The sequence below is a fragment of the Ixodes scapularis genome, unplaced genomic scaffold (assembly GCF_016920785.2).
Source record: "Ixodes scapularis isolate PalLabHiFi unplaced genomic scaffold, ASM1692078v2 PGA_scaffold3__209_contigs__length_174095766, whole genome shotgun sequence".
In the NCBI taxonomy this organism is placed as follows: Eukaryota; Metazoa; Arthropoda; class Arachnida; order Ixodida; family Ixodidae; genus Ixodes; species Ixodes scapularis.
Genome location: NW_024609868.1, coordinates 73,877,916 through 73,897,172, shown reverse-complemented (window position 1 = coordinate 73,897,172; position 19,257 = coordinate 73,877,916). Strand labels below are relative to the sequence as shown.

Sequence of the window (19,257 nt, the reverse complement as noted above, 5' to 3'; positions counted from 1 at the left end):
TTCAGCGACAAATGTTCGGCTCACTCATTTCTGATCGTTTGAGAGTTCATGTTCTTCTTAATAAATGCTCCAATTAGCCCAGCATTCAGCTTTGATAAGTCATTATGAGAAACGTCCCATAATACGACGCGCGGTTACGCCGATGGCGACTTTGACGCCGCTCAAACCGGAAACGGGTGCCTAAGAGCTGCGCTCTAAAGATCATTTCATTATTTTTAAAGTGTGACCCACATGAAGCGTTTTGGTGCGCGATTCGCGCGCGTCGACGTTAACGCGGCGTTATTTTGAACTCGCGCGTGCTCGGTTTCGTCGACGCGCCCGTTTCTCTCCGGGCCAGAAAAAAGCGCGCCTAACGCCGACGTTGGAAGTAGGCGTCTGCTATAACCAATTAAAGCCGTACAAACAGTCACGTACTTTTAACGCTTCCGCTTTTCGCGCTGTGCACGGTCATTACGGCTGTGCTTTTTCGAACACGTTATTAGGCATCATGGTGGGCAAGACCGCGTTCAGTGTAGTATTCACTTTTTCTCTCTCTTTTTTTTTGTTGTTTTGCCTTCAAAAATACATTAAAAGCAGAAGGACGCATAATGAAAATAAAAACACCGACTTGACGTAACAGAAAAGCAGTTTCATTAAACGGTTTTCCTCCCTTGTGGGAGGCATCTTCAGTAAGTACAGCAGCAATAAAAGGGTCTATCTCAACACAGTTCTATGTATCGGAAAGTTCCGTCTACACTTCTAGTAGAGAGCCGCGGTTCTTGTGGCACGATGACGTGTCCCCTCGGATGAACGACGATTCTATCAGTTTTCGGTGACCCCACCCTCCTCCCTCGTCAAGGTCATTGTGGCCGCGAAGTCAAGAGAATGACCCATTGTACAAGTATGGTCCACCAGTTCAGCTTTCAGCCGAGTCGCGTGTGATGCGTAGGTGACATCCCGCTTGCGTTCTTTCTGTGTTTGGCCAAATGGCACAGACCCAGGTTGGCCGATCTTGCATTTGCGACTTCTTTAGCACAAGCATCTGCTTCTAAGCAAGTGCAACTTTTTTCTCCGCTTCATAACAGAGGCTGCGGTCAGTTTCAGACCACAGTGAACTACCGAGACAAAAGTGTGAACGAGCCACAGCCAGCGTTGAAACCAGCGTACGAGTCAACGAGGTAGGGGGGCTTAGAGCGATAAACTGGTATCCCATTTACCAGGCAAAAGTAACCCCTACTTGGCTGCCGCCATGTTGTACAATTTTGACCACTAGCCACAGATCAGAGTCTAGCTCCGATGAAAACCCCAAATACAGCACCGCGGCTGACGGCATCTAGCGGAAGTATTGCGAAGCTGCCGGAGTTCCAGACGTAAGAGCAAATGTTTGACTTAAAACAAACGAAACATAGCTTATCTCGGCAGTACTCTTATTAAAGACCAACAAGCAATTATTTGTGCGCGGTACTTCGTTAAATTCTAGACGTAAAATTATAAGGTCACGTGTCTAGAGGTCAAAAATGTGCAACAAGGCGTTGTCTATTTGGGGGTCACGTTCAGCTGCCAATTCATTGCTCTGAGACCCTCTACCTCGTTGGTACGAGTCCACGATTGAACACCAGCGCACAAAACACACCACTGATCAACTGATGACGTGGCTTTGAAAAGTGGATTGCCTTGACTGAATTGGCCGGGTATTGATAGCACGCAAAAGCAGACAACGTCCCAATTGACCTTTTTCTGAATTTACTAAGCACCGAGGTGCATGCTACGAGTGTAGCTACACGTGCACGTTGCACGTGCTGGCGTCTGCAGTAGTAATTGTTCTAAAGCAAAAAGTCTAAAACAAATTTTGCCTTGCACGCGCGTTCGTGAAAGCCTTATTATGATTATTTACTTCAAATCTTTTATAAGAGGAAGGCCAGCGCGCGCAGACCGTAGAATTACACCTACAACGTTCTCCTCGATGCTTGAGTAATTAAAAAAAAAGTCTATTGGGACGCTGTCTGCTTTTGTGTGCTATCAATACCCGGCCGATTGAGTCAAGGCAATCCGCTTTTCAAAGACGTTGCCATGCCGACAATTATCACGTTCATTTAGGCTTAGGAATAGCCAGAATCGAAAGGCTATCTAAAAAATGCGGCGAGGTCATTGCTCATGCTTTGCGATTTCAGTGAGGTAAGGCAAAGCGAAAACCTCCTGCACCATTCGTTGCTGACTAACGCGCCCGATACTGCAGCTACAACGACATATTAGTTCCAAAGCACTTACTCACCGGGGCACCGCCATGTTTGCCCGCATCCTTACCGAGCCAGTCACGTAAAATCCCTCTCCTAAGTACTGCGGCTTACTTTAGCCGCGGTTAGCGCTTCGAGCAAACGGGCCCAGGGGCCCTAAACTCGTCAAACACAAAGTTGGAGCCGAAAGTTCACGGAGCGCTCTGATTGGACGTCGGCGAAAAAAGCGCAAAGTCATCGTCGTGATAGGCCAATCGGTGCGCTCCCTCAACTTCTCCCCATCTTTGTGTTTGATGAGTTTAGAGGACCAGTCTTCTATGGACATGCAAGTTTATTTTAATCATATATTTACTATGATAACGATTAATTCGTTATATCTGCGTTAATAGTATCTGTATGTGCGGCAGTTTCCGTAGTCTAGCAACATTGAGAACGCGACGACAGTGGGAACTGTCAAAAAAAATTAGTTGTGTGTATGTTTACACAGCCAAGAACTTGGTCTGCCTCGACGGGCGACGAGTCTCCCAGCTGTAGATGAGCAATTTAGCTAGTGCAGTACAACCGCTAGCCTGGCGTCCTTAAGCTGCATCACGCAGTTGTGCGACCGCACGCCGGTACAATGCTCATCTAGATCGAAACGGGCAGGGGTGGCGATTGAACCCAGCATCCTCCGTCGGGAACTGCCCATTGCTCCAGGCGGGTGTCTCTTGGTCCTGTAGGAAGTATTCACTGGTGGCCATAGCTGTGTGCGCGACTGCTGAGCGCGTGCTGATGGTGAGCTTCCACAGTTCTTTTGTAACGTGCATTCCGCACCCTCGAGATTGCCGGTCTTAGCAGCCTATTAATGTGGGCTCGTTCTAAGCATGCGCTCTAAACAGTACCCACAAATATGGCGCCCAGTTAATACTGCTTATAACGCGCTCGCGAGAGCGTTCGTTGCGCGTCGTGTTATTGCGAGCAAAAAAAAAAAAAAAAAAAAAAACACCGCTCCATCGCATTAGTGATATACACGTTTGCAAGAAAGGCCCCTGTGCGCTGCCATTTTGAGTGATGCTGGCGCCCCGTACCATTTCCGCCATGCTGGGGTGCGCCAGGGGCACGTCATTGGGGTGCGCGATGACAAGATGGTGCCGTTTGCTGCATCGCCGATGGCTTACGTTAGCGACACACTTACTGTCTCGGAACGCAGGAGGAGGTATCCACACAGAATCGTAGCGTCACATATTGTAGGACGGGGCATCTTTCAGGGTTGGAGCTGACTTTATAACGATCGCAGCCTCTGTTCCTGCATGTTGTGGAAGCCAGAGCTGCCGCGAGCGCAGCCATCGTTGATGAAAAGGCCATGCGACTTTTGGCGCATTCTGAAGAGAGCGCCTTGAGACTTTAGATCTTTTTGAAAATTTTCGATTTGTTACCGCTTTAGGCATTTTATTTAATTGTCCTTGCTATTTCGCTGTCGAAGACGACACCTGTACGTTTTATAATTATTTTTTAAAATTTCTTTCTGCGCTCTCTGGTGTACGCTTTGGCGAGAGACGCTTGGCAACATTGTACGACAACCAGCGAACGTCCTGGCTGGAGAGTAGGTCCGCCTCACCATGGCGCGTGGTTCGAGGTTAAGCCGGGATCCCACTTGCAAAGGTGTATACAACCGCAAGCATGTACGATGTTCTTTCAGGTCGAAACGGGCAGGGGTGGGGATTGATCCCTGGGTTTTGCAGCGCGAGTTTTTGCTCCACGTACTTCGAGCTACGCTGCGTAAAACGCTCGGCCACCGACCCCCTTTTACTGCTTAAATACCAACACGCGGCTCTGACGTCACGCCTCTGCGGTGGCGTTGTTGTCGCCACGGCGCATGCGCAGAAGCTTCACCTCGTGCGAATCTGGTTTCTGCGCTTGCGCAATGCCCACACCTGGTGTGGGCAAATGCGGGCTTGTTTCTAAACATCGTGTCGGTCTATAGACGTTTTCCACAAGGACGCAGCCATCTTGAATGTTGTCACTTCTTGTAGGCGTTAAAACATCGTTTTGAGCTCTCAACGCCGCTGGAAGGTGTTCACGAAATATGCGTGATTGTCACACATTCTTTTTTTGCCTCGTATATTTTCACGCTTATTCCAGGTTCAAATGACTTTTTATCTTTTCGTCCGGCATACCAGATATGGCACACAGATGATTGATAACAAAAGGAAACGAAAAATGTATACAGGATGTACTAAAAGTGACGCCAATAACATCAACTACAAGCAAAATAACTTACCGTTAGTGAAGTACCGTAGTCTAGACTGCAACCGCAAGCAGCGCCGTACACGGCTTCGGCGTCCGGTGTAGAACATCCATTTGGTCGTTCGTGGAAAATGTCTGACGGCTTAAGCTTCGGGTAGTCTAACCTAGCTACTCCTTATTCAAAGCAATACCAGTCTACGTAGCCGACTGAACATAAAAACAAACATGTAATGCACTGTTGCACTTAACTCGCGCAACAGAAGCTTGCTTCACGCACAGCGACGCTTGCTACCTGAGTGCCTTATCTCACGTTCCGCAGTGCTGTTGTGAATTACCAAGTTATATTTAACTCGCAGCTTCCAGTTGCCCAGTTGCTGGTTTGAACAGGTGCGATGGCTTATCTGGTGGTTTCGCGCGACGTACTGCCGGGCCGAAATCTCACCAGACGCCATGTTGATGAACTTTTTCCGTACGTCTTTCTCCCGGACAGAGGCAGCTTCTCTTAAAACTCGGTCTCAATATTTTTTTTTTGTTTTGTTTTGGTTCATTGCATTAGCCGGAGTAGCCGGCCACAGAAAGGAGCATGATCATCTAGTCGATTTTTATACATCTTGGTTGGGACTCAAGACAAACCAACGATCGAGAAGTCGAGCGGTCGGCGGTAGTAAAGGCACAGTAGACGCCACCGGGGAGACTTCGAAAAAAGAAAAATTCGAAATACGTGTGCAATCATGTAGCTGAAATATACGTTCCCAATTGTACCTACGAAGTTCCGTCCAGGACAGAACCACTCTCCATGCTTCAGCGCTTCATCAACACGCACCCAAAACGAAGCGAATAGCTAAGCGCCTGCGCTTAAAGGGCTACTCCACCGATTTTTTCATTGTCTCCGATTTGCTTGAAATTTTGCTAAACTAACCAGCAAACATCGCGAAAATAGTATCCCAAATATTAGGTCAAAATATTGTTTTTTCGCGAAGTTATTGAATTTACAGTTTTGGTCCTCACCGTGTTTTTCAAGCTCGAAGTCTCTACTGGCAACAGTGAAAAAGTGACGTCAGTGGAAGGCAGGGGCTCACTCTTTGGGCTGTAGATTTTGTTTTAAACTGATTCGAAGCAGTTTCATGGTGTCAAATGAATGCTTGGGAAGCTCGCTGCAGTACCCGCGCTCCAGCACGGAGCAAATGATCGGCATATTCTATTTTTTGGCTGCTTGCTCGACTGGCAAGCCTGCCTGCCACTGACGTCAGGGCCCTGAAAAGCGCGCGTATATTTGAATGCTGGTTTTTGCATCATTTTCATTTGCCGATTTCGCAATAACTATTATGAATTTCGCGATTCTGAATAGCATACCGGAGAGAGTAAAGGCCGGGGAGTCAGAAAATATAGTTAGTTGAGGTAGCTCAAAAAATCGGTGGAGTACCCCTTTAAACAAGTGGTGAAAGTGGCAAAGGCTCTTCACCAACATGCTGGAAGGCGGCTATCTTGAAGGGAAAAGGCGTTTCGCAGAACCGCCTTATGGCGCGTTCACACTGATGGCGCATTCACGGATCCGCGTTCATGAAGCGGTCGCGAATGCGGTTCGCGAGCGACCCCGTTCAGACACACCGAGAGGCGGTTGGCGGTTTCTCGGCGGTCACGCGTGATCTTTTGAGACTTGCGTTTGGCAACCCTGTTTTACAATCCAAAATCCACTTTAATTCAAGATCCAAAGCCAAAGTTTTTTTCCTATTTTGGCGCGCATCACGAGTTCAAGGAGCGAAAAAAGAAGCATGGACCCGCCAAACTCGCCTGTGATTCCCTCGACTTCGCCCACAAGCAAAGCCCAGTTCTGAGTCAGCAAGGCGCGCCTTGCTGACTCAGAACAGGATGCCCCCGACCTTTTCTTCGAAGTGGACCCTTCCCGCATGAATAGCTGACCTTTTTTTCGGGATAGAGGGCCAGTTTTTCCCCCTCGTTGTTGTTCGCTCTTATCATTTTCAAAGTAGTGAGCGGTGGGGTGGACCGTGGTGCGGGGGAATGTGTTCGGTGCTAGTCGGTCGTGGCTTCGTTGATGGCGGACTCTCCTCTCGTCACTCGCTCGTCGATCGAGTCTACTGTTTGTTTGACATTAAGCTCAAATAAACGCCGTATGGATTACCTCTGCATTGTCTGGTACGTACACTTTATTCCTTGAGTGGCTTCCCTTTATTTATTTTATTAGTAGTAAACGTTACAGGTCGAGCTAGCGGTACCCTGCCCCCTCCGCGGTAGTGCGTTGGCTACGCAATCAAGCTCACGACGTCTCTGTCGGCCTTCGTGGTGGTCATGCACGGTGGCGAAAGCTTTCAATAGTTCACGCGACTATCCTAGTTGGTAGAAAAGCTGACAATTCGGTCGATCAGGGGCGGGCTCCGACGTTCTACAGGCAGAGATTAACAGGGCAGCAAGCTTGGGCTGTAGCACCCGGAATAATCAACAAACTCTTTCCCGAACCAAATCACCGGTGCGAAGCCCGTTAAAATTACCGAGTCAATTCTTTTCGCGGCGGATTCAAGTGACGGACGTGAACATGAAGTTTCTCCGTTGATTTGTCGAAAGCTAAGACTACAGCGCTAGGACTACAGCGCCTTCGACGCCTCACCAGCGACAGGTGCCATCTTGTTTGGAAAGTCACTGACGTCACGTCAGCGTCGCGTTGTGATTGGTTGCCGCTTTGCGGTTCGTCAAAGCGGTTGGGAGAAATCGGTCCCGAAGCGGTTGGCAAAAACGCGCTCCAACCGCTCGATCCTAGCCGCTTTGCGGTTGAGAACGCGCGGATCCGCTTCGCGAACGCGGATCCGCTTCCAGTGTGAACGCGCCATGAAAGTGGATCCGCAAACGCGAAGCGGATCCTTGCTTTCTCAACCGGGAAGCGACTGGGATCGAGCGGTTGGAGCGCGTTTTTTGCCAATCGCTTCGGCACGGATTTCTCCCAACCGCATTCAGGAACCGCAAAGCGGTAAAAAATCGCAACGCGATGCTGACGTGACGTCAGTGACTTTCGAAACAAGAGGGCTTCTGTCGCTGGTGGGGCGTCCACGGCGCGGTAGTCCTAGCGTTACAGCAGATAAATCAACGGAGAAACGCGGCGTTCACGCCCGTCACCTGAATCCGCCGCGAAAAGAATTGACTCGTAATCTTAACGGGCTTCACAGTGGTGATTTGGTTCGGGTAAGAGTTTGTTTATTATTCCGGGTGCCACAGCCCGAAGCGATACCTTTGGATGCTTGATTTTGGGCAAAAAACACGGACACAAGAGAGAGAAACAAACACGAGCGCAACTTACAACTGTATTGAGGAAACCTTTAGAAAACATACAGATATATCGTCAACTTCAAAGCGTCCACGCATGCGTCGTGTCACTATCACACGCATCGTCACAGAAACTTATCAAGGAAGCGTTTTTCAGCATTATACAAACTTATCGAGGTAGCGCTCACGCATAGGGCACCTTTCTTTTTGATAAAGAAGGCTTCCAACAGTTCACGTGCTTTTTGTCCCTTACTTCCGCCCAAAATTGCAGTGTCAGAAAAACGTGGCTCACACTTACAGTTTCTGCAGTGTGCAGGTGAATGTGCCCCGTCATTCCGACGTTCACCAACTCACCCCACAACAAACTATTTTACTCGATACCTTGTTAGTCTTTATCTTATAGAACGTCAGAACCCGCCCCTGATCGACCGAAATGTCAGCTCTTGTACCCACTGTTTGATGCTATTGTGTATCCGGAGAGAAAGACGTGGTGCTTCTAGCACAGGAGTTCCGGCGACGTCAAAATGACGACGAGCTCCGATTGGCATTCATTGAAAGGATAGATGGTAGACCTGAATCCTAGACGCCTTGAGATCGACCCACTATTTTTTTTTTATTTTCATCAGCCGATCACAGCTCAGTTGATGATATATGACCCGGTCGCGGGACTTGGCTGTCGAGCGCTCTGGCCTCTCACAGATGAGTACTACCGCTATTTATCAAGCAACAAGTCTGCTTTAAGAGAATTTAAAACAAGTGGTTTGCTTTAAAAAAAAAAAAAAACGTTTTCACCACCCTATCTTTTTTTTTTTTTTTTTTTGGCCAGGCAGTTTATATTGGTGCCAGAAAACTACCTAATTCGTATTTTGCTACAGCGTCACGTATATTTATAATAAAGAAAAGAAACGTAACTGCACCAAACCGAAACCGAAACTGGACTGGGGAGGGAGAAGAAATATAGAGGAGAAAACTTGCAAAAATCACGTAACTATGCAAGCTTTTTTTTTTTTTTTTTTTTTTTTTTTCAGTCAACGTATTTACAGTTTTTTAGACGCCGCATAGAAATGGGTATCACAGTTCTCTTCTATTTTTATTATTGAGTGTGTTGTCCTCCATGAACCACGACTTCAAGTATTTTTGATGGTTGTGTCTTAGCCATAGAAAACGGCACGTGCCCACCGAGAAGAGAGTGAGCGCGACTTAAAGCGGCCAGTTCTCGATCGGCGGTTCACGGGGAGAAAGAAAGCGGATTTCGAGCCGCGAATTGTTTTCTGGGTAGTCGGGCTCTTATATGTCATTTACAAATAAAAATGTTGGCGAGGGAAAATACCCTGTCAGCGTCTCTTTAAGCGGAAAGAAAATCGACAAAGAAACATTTCATGCAAAAAAAATTGTTTTCGTTCCGTGTTCTTTTTTTTTTCTTTTTTTTTTTAGAAAAACAGATTTCGACTAAAATGATAGACATATAAAATAGCTTGAGTTTTCGCTGAACTAGAAAAGTTCACTGAATTTAACTGAAGAAAAACCATAAACCTAAAAGAAACGAAACACTAAAGAGATGGAGTACACGTTTATTAAAACTTGGTGGTAATTATCTGAATCAGCAATTCGACAGGCTACTCTGTTAAAATGAAAGTAAACAAACAGTACAAAAAGCAGTCACTGAAGGGATTATGACAAAATCACAAGCTGCGAAAGGCAAGACGAAAACCAAAAGGCAATACCTAACATACAAAGAGTCACTCACAACTACAAGCTTCGTTCCGGCTTAATTATGGACTCTGTGGCGTACGTCGTACTTCCCTACTTGTCCGTGTGTTTTTGGCGTTCAAATTCTCTGCGGTGCTTGAGGAGTGTTTGCGGATTACATCTGTTGTCATGTCTGCAACAAACGCCGTGTCTTTTTTTTTTTTTTTTTTTCATGTCTGAGCGGCTTGACGGCCGCTTTGCGGTCGGCACGTGTATGTCCCGCGTTTTGTTGCGCTGAGGCCATGCAAATGCAGCCGGCAATGAACGACAACTCGTTTTCCGTTTCACCACTCCAGAGATTGATCGCGCACATCCTGCCACGTGGGGCTGTTGGTGCTGTAGAACTGGGAGTACCACTTGCGGAAGGCCGCGATAGACCTCTCCTCCTTCACGAGGCAGGGCTGCTTGAGGTACGTCTTCTGGTTCCAGATGGCAATGTCCCTCTCGACCTGCGAGTGTATGCGTGCGCTGCATTAAAAACAAAATCCAGCGAATGGCGCTACTCTTTAAAATTAACCACAAGAAACCGAACACTGTACTAGAGATAAACGTGCTTTCTCTTTCGAACGAAGCACGTCGCGCCCCAAAATGTCGCGCAAAAGGGTAAGCATGTAGAAAGAAATAAAACAAAAGTTCCACACGTGCGCGCAAATCAGGGTTGCATTATCAGTGACGTTTCAAACGCAACAGCAAATCGTATGCGCGCGTGTTCGTAATAAAACTCGAGGGGGATTCGAATTAATCTTGCCGTCAGCACGTGACGTCGTCATGCATGAGCTGAGGGAATACACCGCAGTGGCGGCTGTTCTGACATAAATTGACTTCTCGCGTTTTTTTGTTTTTGTTTTTGTGTAGAAGAAGTTTTTGTGTAGAAGAAGCCGTAGAAGACAAGTTTAGCCGGTACAGAACCACTGCTAGCTACCCTGGCAACTCTTGAGTGCGTAAGGCAGACGTGATACACGTCCGCAGGCCCGAATACGATGCCAATCCTGATCGAAACGGGCAGGGGTGGGAATTGATGATGTGACGTCAATGAAAGCCACGTTGCGAACGAGCGAGGAATTGTGGCCACAGGCGCTTTCTCTACACGTGGCGACAAAACAGGGTTTGTTGCTCCGCGCGTAAAGCGCACGTGTCGTCGGGGGAAACTTTGTCGGGTGCTCGCCAGCCGTTCCCTTCGATGAGTCCAGTCTTTGAATGTGTCGTGAAACGATAATGGGTAAGAATATTTCTCACACTCTGTATACAAGCTTACTGGCATTAGTCGGACGCAAGTATATGAAGGTGGCGTTGTGGGTTAGTCGGTCCATGACGAAAAAAAGGCAAGCAGCGCGCAAGAAAATGGACGAAGTAAAATAAATTGCTTAAAATAACAAAAATTGTTGCATCGCCCATTTAAGTGACTACGAAAATGATATAAGGGAGTTTGATTATTCGCCATCACAATGATGAATGTACTTACTGGTGGTCATGTCAAGTGTGTTATTCTTCTACACGTGTTTTTCACGCAATTCAGCGCAATTAAGAGCAATTAAGCTCCTCGTTTACGATATATCCTGACTCCCCCCTCCCCCCTCTCTTCAAACACGCAAGATTAACGTCGCGTGAATACCTGCAATTGAAACGCTCACTTTTTTGCGAATAGCCCCGAGAGCTAACACAGCGTCGCTGCGGTCACTGCGGTCGCCGCGCCTTGTTTGGTGTATGGTGTACCGTGACGTCCGGTGAAGGACTCCGTTTCGCGATCTCGCGTCCGGTTCGCTTCCCTGCCCCCGTGTCCTGATTGGCGATCATGTTCGCCTAGTGTTCAGTGCCGCAATGCAAATCCCGAAAAGAAGCCGATATCAGCCTCACCGCTTCAAGGCGTTGAGGTTAAAGAGAGCATGAACAATCAAACTAGGCCTGAGAAGGACACCGTCACCGTCGCCCGTTGTGTGCCGCAAACACTTCAAGGAGCGGGACTTCGTTTACCCGGTGTACAAGACGCAGGGTAATATCGACACCGGCGTGTTTCCGTACCCTTTCTAAACGATTTTTTTTTTTACTTTTGATAATAATAATATTGTGTGCAGGGTTGTAAAAGTTACTTAAAAAATGTACCCAAGATACAGCTACAGTTACTTTTACGAAAAGGTACTTAGGTGCGCACCTAGGTACTTGCTTAAAGATGTACCTAGGTACATGTACAGTTACTTTAAAGATACTGTCTTTACTTATCTTCCCCAAATCTGTACAAATATATTGGAAGTAGAGCTTTTTATACTAAGGATACATTAAAAAACGAGTTCGATAAATGCGCTTTATTGGAGTCAATGCGATGTCCACATCGGTGTTGAGTCCTCACGTGCCTTATCCCAGACTCCGATTGGTTCACCGAGGCCACAGCTTCCACTGTTTACCACGTCACACAGAAACCGCCGAAACTCGCTTGTTGAAGTTCTTGCCCTCAGAGCCGGTGCTGACGCCGAAGGGCCCAGAAGACGTCGGCCGCATGAAGAAACGCATGAGTCGAGTGCATATGCACCTAACCTTCGCGACGACGAGCGAAAGGCTTCAAGCTTCCTCGTTTTATTTTTTTCTTTCGTTAGTCAGTAAAAAAATTTTTTTTGTTTTTTTTCTTTAGGAACTTTTTTAGTTTTGATAACTGCAAACTTTAAGTGCGATTTATTGAGTGGAAACTGTATTATATATGCAATGTTACATTGCTTTACGATTGTAATTATAATTTATTTGTAATTATATTTTATATTGTATTTATGGCAGAACAGTGCCACCACCAGGGCAAGGTACGGGCAATAGAAACTGCGCACATCGTTCAAGTTATCTCCTTCCTTGTATAGCTGTCAGAGGAACTTCAAACACGCAATGAAGTCGATTTCAGTTTGAGATGAAGAAAGCAGGTCGCTATTTTTCCTAAACGAAGTTCCGAAGCGATTAAATTAATTGGTGTCTCTAGAACGACATCGCTAATTCACCGTTCGCTCAAATGAACACCTACACTCACTAAAGTGTGTCGTTTTATGAAACATCATAGGCGGGGCTTCGTTCGCTAAAACGTGGTTCGATCAAGTCAGTGCCTCCAATGCCGTACCCAACTCAATGTTAATCACGGCACATGGTAGTGGGTTAATACTTCAAGATTTATAGTTTTAAGACTTAAATTGTGATTTAAAAAAATAAATTTGAGTTCTTATCGAGTGACGGTTACAACGTTGTCAAGTAACGACAATATCCCCCTCCCTTCTCCCCCCCCCCCCCCCCCCCGGCCAAAGAAAAAAAAATGAAAATTAAAAATATATATATCTTTTTAATTTTAATTTTTTTCTTTGGGGGGGGAGGAGGGGGAGGGGCATTATGGGCATATTTAATACAAGAATCATCAGCCATTCCACTTTGAAGGTGGATGACCAGCGAAGCTGTGTAGCACACGACAGAGACGTGACCCAGAATTTTGAACAAAGGTACGAGCACATATATCGCCTTGATTGGTGGTCATCGTGACGAAGGGTACCCACGCGCACACACGAGAGAAGAGAAGGGAAGTTGAAAATTGAAAAGATTCGCGTGGACGACTATCGCCGCCCCGATGAGCCGGAGGAACCTAGACACGCGCGACGGGACCGCCACCCCGGGAGAGCGGAAGGAAAGGAAACTAGGCACGCAAGCGCTTGGAAGGACGACGAAGAAAGGACGGTGCGAGCGTAGACATGACCGACGCGGGTCGCACAGCTGTAGATCTTTTGAGAAACCTGTATTATCTATCCGAGAGTCTACTGATGTTGAAAATGCTGCCTATTGATAACTAATCTACTGAAAATTGATATCCAAGTCATGAGACGTATGAGCTTTTGCATAGAGCAAAGCGAGTTTGCACCAAATTCGGGACCTGATTTTTTGCTGACGGACACAAAAAATCCACGGAACCCTAGCCATAAACAGCTTCGCTGTAAAAAGGTACAGCTATTGTAGGCATACGAATTTCGGCCACAAAGTGCCAAAAGCATGACAATCTATACTAAAGGACAGCATTTGCTCGGTAGAGGCATCGTAGGACGGCACTCTAGACATTGCGTTATATCAAAGGCCTTTGGGCGGTCGGCAAATTGGCTCCATACCCTGACCCTGCGCGTGCCAACCTACTTGCGCATGGTTCGCCGAAGGCCTTTGAACTGCTCGTAGAACACAAGGCTAGTTTGCATAAATGTAGCTTCTTCGTGAATTAATGGTATGATTCGTACACGCGTGCCAAAATTGTCATTATTTAATTTTTTTTAACACGCGTGTTTACTGGAAACGTGTCTGTGTGGTGGTAAACACGACAGAAGTTCCCCGGTGACCATTTTTAATTTTGCCGAAAAAAATATAGTTTGTAGGCTCAAGGCCCGTTAGAAGAAAACCAAAATTTGTTTTGCGGAAAAAAAAAAGTTTGTCTTCGCGGAAAAAAATCAGGAGCACACTCTCAGTGCGAAGCTCTTTACGCGAATAGCGCGAAGTTCGCATTTCGGGCACCTCTCTCTCCCCCCCCCCCCCCCCCCCCCCCCCCCCCAAAGAAAAAACTGTCATGGCTACGGGTCTAGAAATATTTACTCACAAACTACCTATATAGAGGATTGACTCCAAATAATTATCATTAAGTACCAATGGTATTATTTTCAGCGAAAAATCGCAAACACGGCACATTTCGCGAGAATAATTAATTTTCTTTCCCGCATCTATAAATACCAGAACTTTCAAACTTTGCCAGCGTGTTGGCCTCTATCTTGTTAATATTTGCGCTAAATATTTGTGTCCTCGGTAGCTCTAAAAATTTATGAGGAATGCTCAAATGGGGTCATTTCAATAATTAAAAGTTTTTTCTTAACTCGATAAAAAAAAAAAAAAACATTCGCGATATTTGTAATATACATTCTCCAACATTAAGGTCAATGACGAGCACTAACAGAATCTGCAATTCACCTTGCATTATTTTTGTATAACTTAATATATAAAGCTAGAAATATGACCAAATTAAGGCTTCCACAGTACTGTGAATGAAGCGTGTTGATACCCATAGATGACGAATTTACTATTTTCCGAAGTTTAAAAATTTTCTAGGGTGCTAACAAATTGACGGCAGAAAGGCAGATGGTATTTTTAAAGTGAGAATTCTTACTTTGCTTCTGTATAAAGGTATGTTTATACTCCAACGTAACGCCGACGGGTGCGGCGTAGCGCAGCGCCCACAGATACTGAATGGTCGCAGATATCGAGTTCCTGGTTGCCGGCCAATGAAAGGCGCGCGTTCTGCACTACACTGCGTTCACTGCGCTCAGCGTCCGGAGTGATCGAGAGGCGCTCTAATGTCGCATGCTTCGCAGAGCTTGTTTTCAATAGTCAGGATGTGTGGTCATTGTGTACGCCACATATAGGAAGGCGGCTTCGCTTAACACATGCTTATATATATCATCCTTTTGCTTGGCAATAACATGATATGGCGTGGCAGAACCGGCGCGCCTCCTCACAGCCTTGGAGCCGCCGCCGCGGTGAAGAGAAGGCAAACACTGTAGAAAAGCGTACCGGTTGATTGAAAGTGATAACAGTGATAGGAGACCCCAGAGATAACGTTCTCTTTCACTTGTCTTTCTCGTGTACCATCCGGCAGACTTTTCGTGAGCATCGTCCGTGAGTACTGCATGCGCCTAGCGCTCCCCACGTTTCGATGGCTGAATCGTACAGCTTAAGGCGAGTGTTCTGCACTGACTATCTCGACGAGCACAAGAAAAAATATCGAATATCGTAGAAACTTTGGCAGCGTGAAGGATTTCGGCATCGCTTTGTTAAGCAGCTCACTCCATCCGAGATGCCGACATTTTGTGTCAAAACTGCTTCAGCCGCTTCAAGCAACTTGTCATAGAATCTCCAGGGACATCTGAGCCTGACGAAATTGTTGTTCCCCAGGAAGCAACCGTCGAGGATCTCAACAGATTTCTTCAGGGAACAAAAATATCACATATTAAATAACGGGCTGAGTTGGAATCGCATTGTCGGAAGCCTTCTGCCAGGAGGAAGCAGACGAAGATCTAGAGCGTTCTCGTTAACAAAATATCATCGAGCCTCAGTGCAGCATATGGAGTCACGGAGGGGCCTCGAGCCTCGGTTAAAAAGCTGCAACATCTGTCCACCGTTGTTCAGCAACCTGAGGGATGTGTTCGAGTCTTCTGATTAGTACCAAGAACGATGCCTCCTCCTGACCTTACTCTTGAGGAATCCCTCCCAGCAACAGATCCAAAAGGTGACTCCTTCAGCAACTCGCCACCTTATTCGAAAAGCAAGGAAGAACCAAGAGACAATCGGAGTGTGATCAATTCCTGACCCCTACACAAGAATGAAGCTGAGCCAAGAGGACGTTCACGCGGCACTGAATTACTATACTTAAGATGAACTCAACTGCTCCCAACAAAGCCCGAACAAGATGGACGTAATTACCATCATTTGAAAGAGACAAAAAAAAAAAAAAACGTGTCAAAACGTTTTGTGCCGTCTATTAGTCAAACTTTCGGGTTGTTTGAAACGGCTCACCCTGACACGGCTATTGGGCTCACCAAGTTCAACTCATTGAGGCCAAAGTAGGTTTAGTATACATCTTGTCACGAAGTTTCCGCGTGCATGTACTGCGCTAAAATCAAGCTAAGTGTTTGTGCCTCGGGAAAAAACCACTGGAAAATTAGAAGTGCTGAAGACCTTTGTGAATTGGCTATATGCCACCCTCCATCTATGAAGTGTTTACTGGGCCAGTGCAGCTCATGCCCAACAGCTGAAACTCTTACTGCACTTGGCCTTGAAGTAGCAGATGATGAACTGTTGTCCGCAGCCTGAGAGGAAGGAGAGCTGATAAGAAAAGAACTGAGTCCCGTTACGTTCGTGGAACACCTGCGAAAGGGCTTGAGAGAACTGGTTGAGCATGAATATATCCGATGCGAGCAGGGCAAAACGATAAGTGCAACAAAACAATTCCTACAGAAAGGTAATATCCTCCTTCATTTTGATTTCGCAGAAAACTGTAGGGCTGTACTGCCTGAATAGGTTCAGTCATATCACTGTCAAAAAACCCAATTTCCGATTTTCGCATGTGTTGTAACAACTAGAAAATGAACACGTAGCTGTGCCCTCATCAGTGATGACACCAGCCACGATTCCGGCCATGCGGGCTACGCCATCGAGAAAATTTACGAGTGATTTAAGGACGTTGCTCCTCTGTACGCGCACGTGCTTTAGGCAAGGTTGTAAAGTACCTAGGTATAAGCAATTGAAAATTGGTACCTAGGTACATCTTTTGTACCTGAGGTGCAAACCCTACCAAAAAACAAGCAGTTTAAACTGGATCATGGAACAGGAAAATATGACTGGATTTCAGGTTTCCATCAAGAAATCCAGTCAAAGCTTCCTGTTCCATAATCCAGTTTAAGCTGATTTTCTCGGTAGGGAACCTAGGTACTTTCATTTCTCGGTATCTGTATCTGTATCTTAGGTACATTTTCCAGTAAGCTTTAACTAAGTGACGTTACGTTTTAGAGATACTTTTCCATTCACTTCGTCAATATGGTATATATTATACATCTTGAAGTATTAACACACTACCATATGCCGTGATTAACGTTGACTTGGGTACAGCATGGGAGGAACTGACTTGATCGAACAACGTTTTAGCGAACGAAGCCCCGTCCTTGATGTTTCACCGAACGACAATTTAGCAAATGGCGGTGTTCATTTCAGCCAACTGTGGATTAACGATGCCGTTTTTACGACACCATTTTATCGAATCGCTTCGGAACTCCGGTTAGAAAAAATAACGACACGCTTCCTTCATCTCAAACCTAAATCGACTTCATTGCATCTTCGAAGCTCCTCTGACAGCTATACAAGGAAGGAGATAACTTGAAAGATGTGCGCAGTTTCTGTTGCCCGTATCTTGCCCTGGTGGTGGCTCTCTTCTGCCATAAATACAATATAAAATATAATTGAAATAAATCATCATTACTATCGTGACGCAATGTAACATCACGTATAAAATAATATAATACAGTTTCCACACAATTAATCGGACTAAAATCTTGCAGTTTTTAAAATTGAGGAAGTTCCGAAAGAAAAAAAAGAAAGATTATTTTTCTTCCGACTAATGAAAGAAACAAAAGAAAAAAACGAGGAAGCTTGAAGCCTTTCGCTCGTCGTCACGAAGGTGAGGTGCATATGCACTCGTCTCATGCGTTTCTTCATGCGGCCGTCGTCTTCTGGGCCCGTCGACGTCAGCACCGGCTCTAAGGGCAAGAGCGTCAACAACCGAGTTTCGGCGGCATCGGCGTGACATGGAAAAAAAAGGGAAGTTGTAACCTTGGTGAACCAATTGGAGCGTAGGGATAAGGTACGTAGGACGCAACTCCGACGCAGACATCGCATTGACACCAATAAAGCCCAATTATCGAACTTTTTTTTTTCTGTGTGTATCCTTAGTAAAAAAACTTTACTTCTAATATATTCTGAGAAATTTAGGGAAAAGAAATAGTGTTTTTGAAGTAACTGTACTTGCACATAGGTACATTTTTAAGCGAAACTTAGGTGCGTACCGCGGTACCTTTTCGTACGAGTAACTGCAATACCCCTGTTAGACGGGCTCGTTAAATGACATTTAAGCAAAATGGCATTACGGCTCGGCCAATCCGCGTGTTTAATACGCCACATGGCGCGTGCACGCGCCACGTGCAGAACCAGCATCACGAGCTGATTCGCCGAGTGGTGAATGAAATTCCATCAAAATGGCATTTACCTTCCCGTCTGAAAGGGGTATAACTGTATCTTAGGTACATTTTTGAAGTAGCCTTTAACACCCTGGACGTAGGTCAGCGACAGCGCAGAAGTTATCTTAAGAACCGGTATCAACTCCATGAGCGCACTAAAACTGAGTACTTGACGGTCAAATGGCTATTTTCAGCTACTGTGAATGGCAAGAACGCTTGCGATGGGATTGGATGCCTCGCTAAACAGCATGCAACTCTTTTTAACCTCCAAGGGCCAGCCACATCAGCTATTAAGTGTGCATCAAATACGGTGGACGTCCTCAAGACAAAATTACAGAATGTCGCACTAATTCACCTGCCAAGGGCTGACGTTGAAGTGTCTAGGAAAATAAAAACGAGAGACTGTCACTCCTTCCAGCCCGTACCTGGATTTCAACCCAGACTCCTGTATGAGATGTTGCGTTTGAACTGCCCGAAATATGCACAGAAGCATAGTGCCGTAATTTGGGATGTTCGTCCTTTTTCCTGACATTATTATTTTTGTTTAATCCAGCCTTATGCATTTCGACAATACACCGTTTTTATTGAATTGTCATTTTTAAGTAAAAGAGACACCGCTGAATTTCCCCGAAAGCTTCCTCAGCTCCCAAACGTTCTACGGCTGGACTTTCTGTCAACGAAGGAAAACAGGAGGAAAAGCTAGCATTTGAACGACTCTCCAGTTGAAGGTGCTGCACTAGTAGCAAAAAATGTTGAACCAATGGAGGCCGACAGGTTGCGTGAGAAAGCTTCTGCTATTTTAGCTCCAGGACAATTTGATTTAGCTAAAACCTTGATCTTAAAGTCTGTAAAAAGTAAATCGTCGAGAACGGACTAATAAAGGGCAGACACCTTCACTAAGGTTCGTTGAGCACTACTTGGCGGATATTATAAACAAGTCCAAAGATACAACCTGTGAAGCCAATTAATATTGTCACGGATGACAATTGATGAGTCGACAAAGACTGAAGCAAACTAAACGTTTA

General features: G+C 45.9%; 1 protein-coding gene across 1 annotated transcript in view; it reads right to left on the bottom strand.

The window, feature by feature from the left end:
* Positions 1 to 9,745: 9,745 nt before the first annotated feature.
* LOC8034515 (cholesterol 7-desaturase nvd-like) overlaps positions 9,746 to 19,257 on the bottom strand; it is a 41,964-nt gene continuing 32,452 nt past the window's right edge. The window contains exon 5 of the mRNA XM_040505121.1: positions 9,746 to 9,910. Within this exon, the coding sequence (XP_040361055.1) occupies positions 9,746 to 9,910 (165 nt within the window). The remainder of the gene's footprint in view (positions 9,911 to 19,257) is intronic.